Here is a 16656-nt window from a genome sequence, read left to right on the forward strand (position 1 = left end):
AGTAATGACCATGGCAGGCAAACAGCTGAATCTTCTTGCCCATCCCAGAGGCCATTTCAGCAGAAGCTTTTCAGAGAGAGCAAAGCTGCAGGATTCAGAATAACTGGAGTTATAAAGTTTATATGTAAAATACAGGGGAAATTAATTTCTATAGAAGAACAATTTCTCTCTTTTATACATCTTAATAATATAACTCAAATAAGTTATGTGGATATATATTTATAGTGCTTCACTGCACAAAGAATTGTAGTCATTTGATCTAATATGTTTCTAAATGAAGTAAATTAATTTTTGAAGGAGCTAAGAGTTTTAGAAAGCACTCTGAAGAATTGAAATGCATGACTAATAACAGAATTGCAAATATTGCTTTCTTCATTAATATTAATTTTTTTAATAAAATACCTTGCCTAAAAGTTTCTCTCAAGTGTTTCAACATTGGGCTTTAGGGGGTGGAGAAAAGAATATTTTGTCTGACCATTTAAGTTTAGCTTTTTCTTATGTTTACTCATGTCTTTAGTGATGTAGGACATTTGTCTTTTCCTGGTAAAGACAGGCAGATCTGTCTCTCCAACTTCCTTTGGGTGAAGGGGGCAGTGGAGCTGGTTTCCTATACTACAAACCTGCTGAGTCCCAAAGGTGAGGGATTGCTCTTCCCTCTGCTCTCTCTGTAGTTTCAGACAGCTGCTGAATTGGTGCCATCCTTGCCAATCACAATAGCAACAGGTTAGTGTTCAGGGATTATAGCTTCCTGCACTCACACATTGTACCTCGTAAATATTCCTACTTATGCCTCAACATGTGGCAAACTACATACATCTGTATTTACCACTCTCCTGACACCAGGATTGGGGGCATTATTTTTGGTGATAAGATAGAAATACAGTAAAGTAATTGTCCAAAAGTCTTGTGAGGAGAACATGAAAAGGCAGAATGAAATGATAATCAGAATTATAATCTTCTAAGGATGTGATCATCTGGGCTAGCTAGGGGCTTTTCTGTTTACTGGTTCTATAGCCACCTGTTGGATGGACTACTAGGAACCAGGACTACCTGGTCCACTGCTCTTTTGTTTTCTGTCCCTCTGTTACCCTGGAACAGTTCTGTCCAGGAGTGTTTTCTAGTGGAAGCTTGTTCCACCTGGAAGTCTGGCACAAGTTCATGTTTTCAGAAGGGAATGACTACAAGAATGCACAAATGAGATACTGAAATGGGCAAAGCAACCTCCAACTGTATGAGTTACAAGATCTATTATGTTACTTCTTTTTCAGAGGTGTCATAGACACAGTTTCTGCTTGTGAGCTTGTAGAGAATATTAGGCATGGATTGTTTTGAGAAAATTTGAATTAAATTTACAGAACAGACCATCCAAGGGCTGCTAAGGACTCATGCATAAACGAACATGGCTCCAAACTGCTGACAATACTGACAGCTGTCCTCTCACTACTACTGTCCAGCATTAACAGTGCCTTTCTCAAGTCCACTGTGGAACTGGGTTAGGCTAAACAGCCAAAAGGCTCTCCTAGTGCAGAATAAGAGCATCCACACGGTGAGTTAATGCCAAATAGTTAATCCATTCTACATTCACACCCTCGCTGATTTTGCAACAGCTTCCCTGTGTAGGCAAGCACTACATGTTCATGTCATTTGATGGTTAGCATTGCATCAGTGACATTCCAGATTCTGACCACAATGTTAGTAGTGGAAAGTGGTTCATCTTCTAATGAAATGGTAGGCGCTTTTTTTTGGCTTTTTTTTTTTTTCTGGTTGCATCTTTTGCAACTTTTTCTTTCATGTGTTTGGAGTGAATTTCTTAATGTTTTAATGTGTGTGATATTTTTCTAATCTCTGATACATGAAATTATTCTAAGTGTGGAAACTGTCTTTATGCATATACTGTATGAAGCAATGATAGTTCAGCCTTTTCCTTCTGAAGAGCAGGAGAAAAGCCAAGTAATAAACAAGTTTTTTACATATATTTGCAGTATAGTAGCTTGTGTCTGATATATATTTTCCTGAAAAGATATCCCAGTTTTTCTCTTGCTTTGCTTATACTGTGACATCCGTATTGTTGCATTACCTGGCATGCTTTCATGTAGACCTAGAGTTTCCTGGTCATGTAAGTAGTCAGTTTATCAGTTAGGTTTATTTTCAGCAAGCCTTTGGTGTTAACTTGCTTATTAAGTTTACGTGCCATTGTGAGTGATGATAGTTAAGATGGAAGAATATGGCTGCCTTGTATTTTCTAGAAATAGTGGCTCCTCTGAGCTTACTGATGAACCTTCATGAGATCTTTTTAGATAATCTTCATCTCCCCCAGGAGCTTCTTCAGATCAAGTCCAGACTGCAGTGATGAGGAAACTGCTGTTGAAATGTCATCCACAGACTTTGAAGTGTGGATTTCTCATGTTTGTTTACAATAATAGAGGGAGCAAGAAAGCTGCCTCTGTGTGTTTTCCTGCCAAACTGTTTCGAGTCACGTGGTTTATAATCAAAGATACCCTTCCTGTTCACATTTCTAGGGACACAGCTCCCACTGCACAACAGTCTGAATTTCCCAAAATCTAAAGATAATGTCTTACTTCTCACTTTGAATAGCGTGCGAGTTGAAGTTTTCACAGGGCACCCCTGGAGTTTGTTTCAGTTTTTTTTCTGTGTAAGGTTTGTAGTCACAGTTTATTTATTAATGCATTAAACAGAAAAGTGTATTTAGCTTCGAGTGTCTTTCTGTCTCCTTCACTTAGATTTCTATAACGAGTGTCCCATAAAATTTCCATCAAATCATAGTCTGTCTTAATAGTAAGGTCATTCTGGAAAACTGGCATCAACTAGCTTTACCCTGTAGTGAAAGGATAAAAGAGGAACAGTATTTCCATTTGGAATAGTGTATTTTAAAAGGCCTGTAGTTTACTGGGAGAAAATACTGTAAAATATACAAGTACTGTGATTTTGGTGGCATTAAAGTAGGTTTTACAGGATTAGTGCTTGCTTAGTGCAAGATACGGTCCTTTCCTTCCTCACTCTTATTATAAAAAGGAACTAACAATTTGCTAATTTGTTCATCTAATTTGTCTTTCACACTCCAGGAAAATCAGGATGGCTTATATTTATAGGATTGTCTTTCCTTTTTTATTTCCTTTTTTTTTTTTTTTTTGACCAAATGCATGTCTATGTACTTCTTACACAAGTATGTGTGAAACAGGGCACATGTAAGAGACTTGTCAGTAATTTACCAGCAAGTTGCTTGGCCTGGGCAGGAGCAAGTACATTTGCAATTGCAATCTGGAGAAACATGTTAGAGGCCACCTTCCTTAGATCAACTTGTGTATTGCAACACCAGCAAGTAATCAAATTGTAATGTACTTTAATGCAAAGCCTGGTTTGGCTTGGTTGGCAAATTAAACTATCGTTTGCCTCTGGCAAAAGCAGAAAGCCTTTGAACTGTTTGACTGCAGCTGTAGCTTGCACACCTTATTTTCCCTCTTAAAAATCAAATTAAACTGTAACCTGCAGCCTCTGTGGTAAGTTTCAAGGAAAATTAAACTGTTGCTAACCTTTCTAGCAAAGATAACTGTCTCTAATCAAGCTGAAAAGTCCAGGCCCAAATTCCCCTCTCCAAGTTTAGACAAATTCGTATTGTAGGAAAACTCCAGGGCTTATTAAGTACAAAGATATTATGTCTGACTCAGGAAGTCCTTGGCCACAAATTGCTAGAGACTGGCAAAGTTTGCCAGGAAGGTATTACTCTGTGCTTCCCCTCTTCTTTCACTCCTCCTACAGCATCTGCCATGGATCGGACTCAGGGCAGGACACCAGACAGTTGTTCTGGTCTGCTTCTCCATGTCTGAAGTCTAACCCAAATTCAGAGCACTAATGGGTATGCTCACCCACTCTTATGCATTGCCCGTGGTGGTCTCAGCAGTGTGTTTCATGGAAAGCAGTGTCTGGGCTTGTTCCCTCCTTTAGACTTGCCCTTGGACCTTCCTCACCCGTGCTAGTAGCGCCCCGGACACTTTCTGACTCCTGGAATACAACTCCTGGACGTGAGGATGTCCTTCACCTCCCCCACCTTTCATTATTTTCTGTGTCCTGCTGGCAGGAACACTTGGCATTTGACTTGCCTTCATAACGTTCATGTTTTTCTTGGAGCTCTCAGTGATAGGATTTTTCCCAGCCTGGATAAGTTGCTGTTATTTCTATAGAGTCAGCAGTACAATAGACCCTCTTGGGAGCCAAGACCTTGTCTGTCTAGTGGCTCAGGCTTACAAAGACTCAATCCTGCATGCTTAACCTTACCCTTTGATTTCTGGGATTAGTGTCGGGCTGATGGCAGGTGAGAAGGCAGAACAGCACAGCACAAAAGGAAAAAAATCAATTAAGTTTACATTGCAACATGTACTCACTTGGGGCCAGGTTAGAGAAACAGGAATTGGGTAGAGGACGTTGTTGGCTCTAGAAGCAGTGGGCAGACAGCAGTCTATCTGTCACAGAAGTGACAATCAAAACAGACAGGATCTTTCCTCTAATGCTTTTTTAATATGTACACTATCCATACTTAATACAATTCACAGTATAGCAGTTAATATCTCCACACTATGCTTTTTCTTATTTTCAAAAGTTAGCTTAAGAGTTCTCAGACTTTGTCAGCAGAGTAGGTAAAAACTGAGCTAAGGCATATTAGTCACATTTTTATCAAGAGATGAAAGTCATAGAGATACAAAGTACTACCAGCTTTTAATTAAAATTGAATAAGTAAAAAACAGTTGGCAGTTGCAAAATTCATTATGACGTGTTACCAAAAATAGATACCTTTATGAGAATGCAGTTTTATTACAACAGTGGGCACTAATTACCTGTAAACATCATTACTGAGGTAGCCAGATAGAAAATGTGTTACTAATATTCAAAGAGGTTTCAATTGGCTGGAGTGGAAAACTAGAAACTCTTAAGGCTCTTAAAATCTAATCTCTCAGAGTACCAAAATAGATGTACGTACTTATGTTACTTAAAGCAACATTTGCATTTCAGGAACAATAACTTAGTGTTTTCTGCATCTGGTTTTAGTTTGCAAGGAAAGCTCAATTGTAGAGAAGTGTAACCTGATTTAGCTGAAATATGTATGACCTAGTGTTTTTATTTCTTCATTCTGTAGAACAGTCAGACTTGCAAGTTAGGCCCGCCAAGCTTTCATACATTTTATTTGATTAAAAATTCCTTTGACTTTAATAAAAGCATCTTGCAATAGGAGTTTACAGGTGTAGATCTCTGGTTTAGAGCATCTTGCTGACCAGTTCAGGATGTGTGTGTGTCCTGTGTAATTTCTGCAAAATTTACTGTAGCTGAAAAAAGTTATTTTCCCCTCTCCTCCTGTAATCTGGAACATCGAGCAATAACAACAAATCTGTGGGTGGTTTATCTGATATATGCTGATTTGCTATTGACATGCTTGAGGTATCACTTGCAACATCCCAGTCTTGCATATTTATTATTAAAAATAGAAGCTGCTTATGGAAAGGTAGTATCTTGAATAATTATTCATTTGTGCTGTGATAACCTCTTGAAACAAGGGCCCTACTCAGGCAGACTATATTCAAAATCATTGCAAGCAAAAAGCAACCTGAAGTGTTCAAGACAAGCTTGCAGCAAGAGGATGATTTCAATCCAGGAAGATTAATATATCCCACCTACAAGGAGTGGGTCTCAACTCGTGGAATTTCAACCATCAAACATGAGGCATCTAAATCACTTCCAAAGCCACTATGAGAAGGAAGTAATCACAGCCTGTGATTTAGCTCATGTAATTTAGAGACCTGAGGCCTTCGGGGGAGACTCAGGCACCAGTACCCAAGCTTGATCTCCTATTTTCAAACTCAAATGCTTCAACAAAGTCTCCTAAATTCTTTTGTCAGTACCTAAGTAAGCACACACAGAAGTGTTGAGTGAAGTAGTGACTCTTATCAAAGCCAGAAGGCGCTGCATGAGGTGAACACTCTCTCAGAAGAAGTCACTTACCTGCCTAACTTGGAGTGCTGAGCTTTAAAAATAAAACCACAGGCACAAAATCCACATTTTAAAACTTAGACCACCTTCCTGGAGATCTGCATATTGATAAAAAAAAAAATAATTATCCTTTGTAAACAAGCACCTGTCCTAGATTTTGATAGTACTTCCTTGGCTGGCTTGATGTGCTGGTACACTGGAACTACTCGACAAATTCATGAGCTGAAACAAAAAGCAACATAGAACAATGTGAGTTTCCAAATGCTAAGCTGCAGTATGTAAAAATGTACAGATGTATGAATCTAAGGAAATTCTGAACCTCCACTTCTTTGTTCACATTGCTTACAAAAAAAATAATGGTGTGGTATTCAAATAAAGCAGCCCATGCCAAAGCTGGCACCTACCAGTGTCTGCAGTATAGTTCAGCATTCTGGCTCAGTGGGATTTCACCCATCCCTTTGTAATTCAAAAGCACAGTTAAAAAAAACCAATTTTTTTTCTCCCAAAAGTTGTATTTTCTTCAAAATACTATGCATTTATGATAGAATAAAATGTGAGCTAACTAATATGTGACAGGTTTTCTTTTCTGAAGGCTACTAACTGATGCAGATATTTTATGATGGTGATACCCTTGCAGTTTTGGTGTTTACCAAATGAGGGTAGATTTAGGGAGGACATTAGGAAGAAATTCTTCACTATGAGATTGGCAAGACCCTGGAACAGGTTGTCCAGGGAAGTTGTGGAGGCCCCATCCCTGGAAGTGTTCAGGGCCAGATTGGATGGGGCTTTGAGCAATCTGGTCTAGTAGGAGGTGTGCCTGCCTGTGGTAGAGGGGTTGGAACTAATTGATCTTTAAGGTCCCTTCCAAACCAAATCATTCTGTGATTCTACTCGGGTCAGAAATATTCTGAAATGCTTGAAAAATTCTTGGTATCTTGGAATGAAGGGCTCATTCTGTTAAGGATAAAGGAAAAATGTGCAAATAAAACTGGAATACCAAGAGGTGCTGTGGTGAAGCAATGGCTGCAATACTGATGCCAAGAGTCCCTCAACCAGAGATGTGCTGGCTCCTGTGGCAGTGTGCTCAGGATAGACTGCGTGTGAGAGATTGTAAGTACTCCAAGAGGGTTGTCTGCTCTTATCCTCTGGAAAGTGATGGCATTATACAGGCATGCAGGACTGACCAGAAGTTAAGAAACACTGGTCCTTAACAGATGGGGAAGACTGAATATCAGGGATGCAAAGGTTGGCAGCAAAGGGAACCAAGGCTGAGGCTTTTTAGAAGTAACTCTAAACCCTCCATGTTCACTTGTGTTTCTCACTTCCCCCTTGGCAGTTGAATCCAACACAGGCCAGTGAAGCATTTCATCCTCTCTGAACCCTGTGTTGCTACATTGCAAACTAGCTTGTGCAGCCAGAGAGAAAAATGTTCTGTTCTTCTTGGGACACCTTGAAGACTACCCCCCAGGGCACTGCTGCAAAAACATTGCAGAACTACCCCAAAGGAATGGAAAGTTACGCCAGGTGTTAAGCTTATTATTACCAGATAAGATTTAAAGATAAAGCCTAGATTCACAATAACAGAGCAAAGTTAGGAAAAGATAAAACCACATGTATACATTTATTAAGGTTGTACTTAGCAATATATATCCTCCTTAGCTGTTCTTCTGTCTCAGCTTTTGACCCTGGCTAATTAGTTTCTGCATGGAACCCTAGGCTGATGTGCCTCTGGGTACACAGAGTTGCTTACACCTTTCCTTCTTCTTCTGGTGAAGATGAAGACTCGCATCTTCTTTAGCTCAAGGTGGATTTCTTCTTGTTTGTCTGCTCCTCATTCCCTGGCATTGGGCCATCAGGTGTTTTTTGGGAGATTCAGTATTTCATTCTGCCTCTTGGCCTTAAGGTTACTTCAGTAATGTTTCTATTGTCCCTCTCAAATAACCCTTTCTTGGCTTTTGTTCTTCACTGTTACTGTCTTGTTAGAATATAGTGGCATCACTTTACAAATTATGCATTATGATAAATAATACAAATTCCCTTTAAAGTAGGTGCTGTGTATACATGCTATACAACAAACCCAGTTATGACATTAAAACACAAATTGATCTTGAGGGTAGGACTGCCAAATCTGCAAAAGCTCCACCTAGTCCTTTGTTAGATTTTGGGTACTCATCTTCATGTTACTGGTTTTTGGTGAATTTGAACAGAGGCTTGAACAGAATTTGAACCAAAGGCTTTGCATATATTCAGGCCTGCTTGCTCTCCTTCCCAGCCCTCCTTTATAGCATTGGCTATAAATAGCCACACACAAATACACACAAAGCATTTCAAAATCCACATTTTCTAACAAGGGACTATAGTACAGTGTTTTTTGCAGTATCTTGTACAGGGAGTCTTACAGAAATATTCTGTGGCATCTTTGTATCAGTGTGAGATAATGCATGGAAAATGCTGAGGTTTATTTGCTTATTTTAAGTATTTGCTCTCAATATTAAATTACAATTGTCTTGTTTCCCATTGCAGTTTGTCATCCATCAGATAATAATAATGAGGCCATTGAACAAATCGATGAAGATATAGTTGTGACTCAGAGTCAGATGAACTTTATTTGTCCCATTACACAGGTATGTTATCACTGCTACGATAATCGATTGGGAAATAGTTATTTCATATTCTTCACTGGATTGTTTATTACAAATCTGCAATACTTGTTAAAAAACAGGCATTATAAATTGCAGGTATTATCAGAGAAGAGCAACATTGCTTGGGAAAAAAACCCCATGTAAGTAGGAATGTAGTTTACCATGCAGGAGCTGACCCTGTAATTTGAATGGAATGCTGTGTATGAATGGCAAACACACTTCCTGCTGTTTTACATAGAATTTCATGAGAAGCCTTTTCATGGGCATTATCAGTTCCTTTACATCACACCTTACTGATTACAGATGGAAATGAAGAAGCCAGTTAGAAACAAAGTCTGTGGACATACTTACGAAGAAGATGCCATTCTAAAAATCATCCAGACTCGAAAGCAGCAAAAGAAGGAAGTCCGGTAAGTGAACAGGAATGTGTGGAAAAGCTATTTGCTTTGCTGTGTAAGTGGAATTTTACTCCACTTGTTCTAGGAAATGTATTTGGATTGGCAAGGCTGCAGGAAGTAATACCTCAGTGGCTGCCCAAGTCACAGGCTCCTCGTTAGTACTGTACATGTGAAGGAGCTTTTCTTTTAAATGAAAACAGTGTGCAAGGAAATATTCAGGAAGTGTGTGAGGAAATTACAGCTACTTGTGGTACCTCCACAACAGAAGCAAAGAGATTCCCTATAGCCACGAACAACAACAGCTTCATAAAATGGAGTTGCTCATTTTGTTCCCACTGCTTATTTAAGCAAGCCCTGAAGTTAATGAAAAAAAAACAACAAACATCTCCTCTGTGCACCCTTTTTTACAGTTATATTCCAATACAACTGAGAAATATTAAAATACTTTAATGAGTGCTAAAGTGAGAAATACTAAAACACAACTCTTTAGGTAGTACAGGCTTTAAGAGTGATCAGACAGAACTTTTCACAGAGGACGTTTTTTTAATAAAAAGATTCAACAGCTGGATTTTTAAACCTGAAATTCTCCCCAATATGTTTCAAATTTAGCATGGTTTTGATTTAAGGGAGAAAAAAAAGATATGAAAAAAGAGCTCAAACACTTTTTAAAGCAAATTTAGGGGGCATATAATTTCTTCATTAGTTTCACATTTGTTTTCACACCATATGTGCTAGAGCCGCTTTGGGGTTGATGACCTCATGGAAACTTACCAGTTGTGGACTTTTTCATAAATGTTCACTTTGCACATGCTCAGGAAGCTCTGTCAGAGACTAGCAACCTAATTTCCCCAAAGATAATGCCACAGACAGCTTACTTCCTCCATCTGTTGCTCTTGCATTTCTGTTAGACTCTACATACTCCACCATGAGGATACAAAGGTGGAGAGGAACTTTGTCTTCCACAGCCCTTCCCAGCTGCAAGAAAGCTCTGCTGTGAAATCAAGCATCAACTGGGATGTCCAACCACCTTAGTGTCTAGACAGCTTGAAGAACAAGACAGAAGCACCTTGCCTGTGTTATGAGGTGTAGGGAGAAAAAGTGGACTAGTTGCAATGTACTGGGGATAACACCAAAACCAGCAACATAGATGGACAGGAACTTAGCTGGAAAAGTCACCAGGAGTTGTGAAAGAGCTCACAAGTTGGAGAGAAGAAAGTTGAGCATTTTGGAGGGTAGGGACAGGCTAGCAAGTGTGTGCTCAACAGTCCAAAACCATGACAAAGATACCTTATGCAATACAGAACTGAATTTAGGCTGTTCATATATAAATAATTCTCTGTGTTTAAAATCCATCAGGGAAATGTCATGTTAGTAGAGACTGTTGTTGTGATGAATAAAAAGTTTCAGCACTGCTGAAAAACTAATAGGGCCACATGATTGACTTTTTATTTTACCTTTTAAGAAATTAAAGACTTAGAGAAAATATAGAGTAAGAAAGCATGTAAGCTGTAGAACACAGCTTCAAAAACTACCTCACACCCAAACTGAAGTTATTTGTGCAGTTTGAATCCTGGCAGTTCTTAATTTTGAGCTTTCAGCTTGCAACCTAACCATTTTTACAGTAGTTGTTCCAGTATGCCAGAAATGCACTAGCACAGGAATAACAGGAATAACTTGGCTTCTCTGTAGCTAAGACTGGTTTTCTCTGCCCAGTCTCTCTGATCTGCTGCAAAATTAACCTTTCTCATGAAAATGCAGTCAGTTTTGAAAAACCACAGTCTGCTGTGGTGGGAAGAAAGGCCAGTTGATGCAGCAAGTTCCGCCTTTGAGTACCCCCTTCTTGTGGTGTCACTACTTGACCGCGCGCCTGCCAGCAGCGCTCAAGTGGGAGCAGGTACCTCCACAGAGCAGAGCTGTGGTAAGGGGGATCCTCTCTATCCTGACTCTGAAATCAAAGCTGTTGCTCCCTCTGAGGTGACAGAAGTGGCTGTTTCCTCACACGTGCTGGGAATCCATGGCATCCCTTCGGTGCTCTTGGCAGGGTGCTGGCTGATTGTGAGCTCTTCAGCTGACGTGCACACCAGCTTTGTGCTGATAGACTCACTGCAGGCTCCTCCAGGCAGCGCATACATGTCTCAGTTTGCTCACTATTTTCCACTGCCTGGAAGGACACACTCATATTTTATGCTTACAGGAAACATGGGGAGATTTCTGAGCGCTTGTTAGTCATTAATCTGGCAAGCAATTGCTCTTGTAAGGTGATAAATGGGAAAACTGAGGCACAGAACAATTAAGTGACTTGTCCATGACAAACACAGTAATCTGGAGTAAAAGCTGTGAGTACTGAGTGAAAATAAGTTCAGGTCCTTAGACAAAAATTACTCCTAATTAAGGAAGAATTTAAGGAAAAGTGTTACTTCTCACTACAGGTACCATCTGTGTGTGTTTGGGCCACTGCCAAAGGAAAATGATCCCTGGTCCATGAATATCTTTCACCCTGCTGTCTTTATCTGGATGTTTCAAGTAGTTGTAAGACATTTTGCATTTGATGATAATTTAGAAGCTAGTAATTTGACCCCATTTCTCCTTTCTGTGCTTTCTCAGTTCAGAAGAGACCAGGAAAAATTTTACACCAACTAGATAGTCCACTGATTCACCAGTCAGGCTTTTGCAAGTCTCATTTTCTTGTATCTGTTTTCCTACAAAATAATTTTCTTAGTTATCTATCAGTAAAGATTGTACTTCTGCAGTGCAGATTACTGACGTAAGAGGTAGTTACGTGCAGTTTGTAGAGGACTGCAAAGAGAAAGCAACACAGAAAGATGTCTAAGCAATGCTAATATCATTACTGACACAGGCAGCTTGTGTACACGAAGCAAGAGAGTGATCTACAGGTAAAAGGCTCTGTCTCTTGCTGTGTTCCTCCCTTTCTTCAGCTGTTAATTCTCACCAGTTTAGATAAATGGATTTATTTTTCCCCACAGAGAGCTGGTGAAGAGGAAAAGCACTAACAAGGAACTGACAGAAAGCGAATCCCAGATAAATACAATTAGCCAGCAGATGTTGTGTAAAGGCCTATATATGACAAATACAATTCTTCATATTTAATGGAGTCTCTCTTTTCTTTTTAACAGATGCCCTAAAATTGGCTGTAGCCATGCTAATATAAAAGAATCAGATCTAGTGCCAGATGAAGCACTTAAAAGGGCGATTGACAGTCAGAAAAAACAAAGCTGGACAACACTGGAGAAGTCAGCTGGATACGCTGCTGCTACAACGAAAATTTGTTGTTAGAGGTCTTGTGAGATAAGCTGCTGATTGTAAGTAGGTTGTGTAACTGATTGTTATTTAAAGTGTTTCATTTATAGGCAGAGTTGAAGGTCTCAGCTATAACTGAAAGCATTTTTTAAACTGCCAACTATGAGGAATTCCAGTTTAACTTGTTTGTTGTTTTTTTAGCTTTCCTGAAATTCTAAAAGCTTGCATTTGATAAATAAAACATGTTTTGCAGCATTTAACCTCCCTTGTCAGTGTGCTCATTTTTTCTGTATACTAGAGATGCAGATTCTGCTGGCGTGGAGAAGTGGGTGCTCTGCTCAGTACTGCAGGTAGTTCTGTTATTGTCTCTGTAACTGCTGGGAATTCTGCAGGTAGGACAATCTGACCAAGGGTTTCCCCAAGTCATATGCCCTGCTTGGGAGCACGTTAGTATTTTAATACCAACTTCAAGAAACTTAAATAGAGCTTAATTTCAGGAAGGGCTGCGCATCTGTACCTTATGTGTAGACATACAAAATTACCACTCACCTTTGAAGATCTTGGCCTTGTTCTTATAATTACTGAACACTCTGCCCTAACTTAACTTTTCTTTTGAGATTCAGAAGCTTTTACTTCAGGCTTTTGGCATTTGGAAGTCCCAGCAGGGTTTACCTTAATACTGTATGTTAGGAGACTACAATTATGTTCACGTTTTTTCCAATAACTAATTTGTAGGTGATACAAATACATTGTAACCATATGCCTTGAACAGAAAAGCAGTTAATCTCATTTATATAACTTTCAGGTATCTATGCATTTGGGCACAAATCCAAAGAAGGACATAAAAACTTTGTGATACTCATATTTATTACCTAAGTTGATCTCAACACATCTAGCAGTAAAAAATTCTTCACAGAAGAGTGGTGAGGCATTGGAACAGGCTGCCCAGGGAGATGGTGGAGGCACCACCCTTGGAGATGTTAAAAAAAGAGGCAGACATGGTGTTCCATAAGGTGTTTTAGGGGGTGGTTAGGGGTTGTAGGGTGGGTGGTTGGACTTAATGATCTTGAAGGTCTTTTCCAACCTTGACAATTCTGTGATTCTATATATGAGTTAGAAATAGCCATGGGTAAAAGAAGCTGCCTTGGTGGTCAGATAGCAATTATCTCTTGGCATATGTGAAGCAGAAAATACAGGGTTCTTTGAGCTTTGAGTTCCTTAGCGAGTTGGATGGTATTTTCATAGGTCATTTTTCTGAATGTACAACCTGACATTTAGTGTAAAATATAGCCAAGATACCCAAATGCTCAGCTTTTCACTCTGGGTTACTGTTTGCTAACAGCTTTCCTTTCACAGACCATTATTAACCCCAATTGCACTTAAGAATGCAAACCACTTCAAACTGGAATTGGCATTTTGAAATTGAAGAATATTAATCTGCAAGCTGAATTCACAGCTAAAAAAAAAAAAAAAAAGGAACTGAACCATTATTATTTGCACTGAGCTTTTGTGTTCATGGGGATTAGCTGGATAATTTTCATAATGTGGTCTGACCCCAAAGGTCCATATTTTCAAAACTGAGCAGTGATCCATGAGTAGTGCTGTCTGTGGAAGACCAGCTGAAATAGCTGAAAGAGACTGGGAGGATGGTTGAGCAGTGTGTACTTGTTTGCATTTTTAGGTGTAAAAAAACAGGTTCCTTTTGAAACCTCTCAGGTCTCAAATCTCTGATTTTAAGACAAGTCACTGGTTTTCAGTTAAATACCACATGGGTGGATGTTAACTATAGCATTTGTCAAAAAAAAAAAAAAAGGGGGGGGGGGATGGGGGAGGGAAATGTCCTGAGCTGAAACAAAAGTAGCTTTTTGTTTCGTCTTTAACTTTGTAGTTACTCCAGCATCAGTTCTGAGAAACTTGAATTAGCTCAACAATCTCTTCAGTTTCTGACAGAGGTGCATTAACGTTGTCCTCATGTATCTAATTCTGTCCCAAGTGGGAATGAGTCTCCCAGGTTTTCAGATGCAAAGATGTACGTACGTTTTATGTGGCCAGTGTCACACCTCAAATTTAGTTGGTGTAGGAGTCTGGATGCTTGAATGTGCCTTCCACTAACACAAAACATTATAAATGCTGGATGATACCCAGATTAATTTGTACCAACAAACTGGTGGCAGCAGGTTTGGTTTGCTACGTGTGGTGTTTATACCAGTATACCCTTAGATAGCTACGGCTCCTGACACGGTCATTACCCTCATGTTCCAATGAGTAATGCTATAAGGAAGATTGCTGTCTTGGTTACACCTTGTTGTCATACGTTAAAGAGGGAGGCTTGACCCGTAGCAGTGCTGATGACCCTCGCGGAAGCTGGGCTCAATCTGTGTTAGCTAATCCACAGGTAATAATGTCAACTGCCAGTTTAAGATGATGCAGCTGGGAGTGAAAAAAATAAATAAATCTGAAGCAACACTTTATATGAGAAGAGAACAAATAGTCAAACACTCATTTATTGCTACTTGTAAGAGGAAAGGCATTTTTGAGTGTTCATATTCCTACCTCAAAACACATGATGTTCCTTCCTCCCTTTGCTAGACTGAGCTAGGCAGCATCAGTGAATCAGAGAGCCTGAGCAGCAGGTGCAGGAGCAGCCTAAATTCTGGAATCCTTCTCAGGCTGTAGCTGAAAGAAATGGACTGATTTTTGGCAGCACTCACCTGCTTAGCGTTAATAACAATCACCTATGAGGTAAAGAGGCATATGTGTTTAAACAGAGGTAGGTTTCTTTTTTCATCAGAGATACAAGTATGGTCACAGCCATATATTATCCAGAAAAAGACAAATACTTCATGCACTTCCATTAGGGTTGCTGATGAGAGGACTTGAATGAATGTCATCAAAATCAGTGGTGCACTGCATAGATTCAACTGCTGGAGAAAACTGCCTGTCTTTAGTGAAATCAGTGCAGTTCTCCCCAGAATGTTTGGTGTTTCTGAGTTTAAACTACATAATAACATCCAAGGAGTACTAGTATGATGAGTGAATTTTTCTTCTCTGAACCTTGACTTTGAGCCATTCTGTTGATTTTTCATAGCTGGTTCTCTCTTGTTGGTTCCTATAAGTAATTTTCCTTCTGAAATTGAAATCTTTCAGGCTTGGTCATCAATGTGAATTGCAGCTGATACTTTACTAGGTGGAAGGACAGACTAGTCTTGGCAACTGGGGAAAGCTTCTGTGCCTCTCAGCTGACCTGGTGGAAGTTATGAACTGCTACTGATTCACTGGGCTGGCTGGACTTACTGACAGCTCTTTGCTCTTTCATTTGCAAAATTTGGGCTTTGCTGTGCAGTTGTGACCTCCCTGTTCCCATGTGTCCTATGTCCACCATAAACTCTGCTCTGGGTAGAAGAAGCTTGAAAGAGTTAAATAATAAAAATAAGTGTCTGTGATGAATAAGCTGATCTGTATGATTCACAGAAGTGGAAACTCAGCAGCAGTTAAACCTTCAAACCTTAATCTGTTTTGGCTATAAGTTATCATATGTAAACAGGCATATGTTAACTGTTCTCAGGGTAATTTGTGTCCCATTGTTTGACGTCAGAAATTTTGCAACAATATTTAAGGAAAGAAGCTCAGAGGTGAGGTGTTTCTTTTTTTTTAAACTTTTCTATAAGGGGTGCTTTACTAATTCAGCAAACTTCAATGTGGCAGAGAAGGGTCTGTCACTGAAACCTGGTGAGAATCTGTCTCTGCCAGAGAACAGAAGTTCCACATAGTATTTGGAGTGATTAAAGAAACATCTAATCAAACATTAAAATAAAGAAAAGGCAAGAGAGATCCCTATGCAACAGCTTTCCGTGGTACCCCGAGGCACAAGCCATTAACACATCTCTCTCACTTGAACAGATTCTGCCCCTGAATTCTGCAGCTGACAACTAGAGACTCTGAAGTTTTCAAATCAGTGGAGCCATGATGTGTAAAGATAAGAACTAATCAGGCAGGCATCTCATGGAAGATTTAGCACACTTGTGCTAAAAGGAGCGCACATCCCTCTGAATCAGGGACATATTCGTCATTACTGCTCTGAAGCTGTGATCTTATTCATTCTAGAAGAATCATCAAGACTAGGGTAAGTCAGTGCTCCCATGAGAAATACCCGGAGCAAAAGCAGGGTCTTGCAGGAAGTGATACCGATGACTCAACAGCCAAGGCCAACACACTGCCTTATTTTAGACAATGTCCTCTTGGATAAACTCATGTTTCCTCATGAGTGGCTGATGACAGAGGTCTTACCTGTCTGTGGTCACAAGTACCTCATGGTGTTTTTCTCAATAACTCTAGTACTTTGGCCAAAACTAGCTCAGAAT

At 39.6% G+C, this 16656-nt stretch overlaps 1 protein-coding gene across 1 annotated transcript in view; it reads left to right on the top strand.

Annotated features, from left to right (window-relative positions):
• NSMCE2 (non-SMC element 2, MMS21 homolog (S. cerevisiae)) overlaps positions 1–12560 on the top strand; it is a 131677-nt gene extending 119117 nt beyond the window's left edge. Inside the window, exons 4-6 of the mRNA XM_009997613.1 lie at positions 8521–8621; positions 8943–9049; positions 12172–12560. Of these exons, the coding sequence (XP_009995915.1) occupies positions 8521–8621; positions 8943–9049; positions 12172–12331 (368 nt within the window). The 3' untranslated portion in view covers positions 12332–12560. The remainder of the gene's footprint in view (positions 1–8520; positions 8622–8942; positions 9050–12171) is intronic.
• The last annotated feature ends 4096 nt before the right edge of the window (positions 12561–16656 follow it).

The sequence above is a fragment of the Chaetura pelagica genome, unplaced genomic scaffold (genome assembly GCF_000747805.2).
Source record: "Chaetura pelagica isolate M959 unplaced genomic scaffold, ChaPel_1.0 scaffold1, whole genome shotgun sequence".
In the NCBI taxonomy this organism is placed as follows: Eukaryota; Metazoa; Chordata; class Aves; order Apodiformes; family Apodidae; genus Chaetura; species Chaetura pelagica.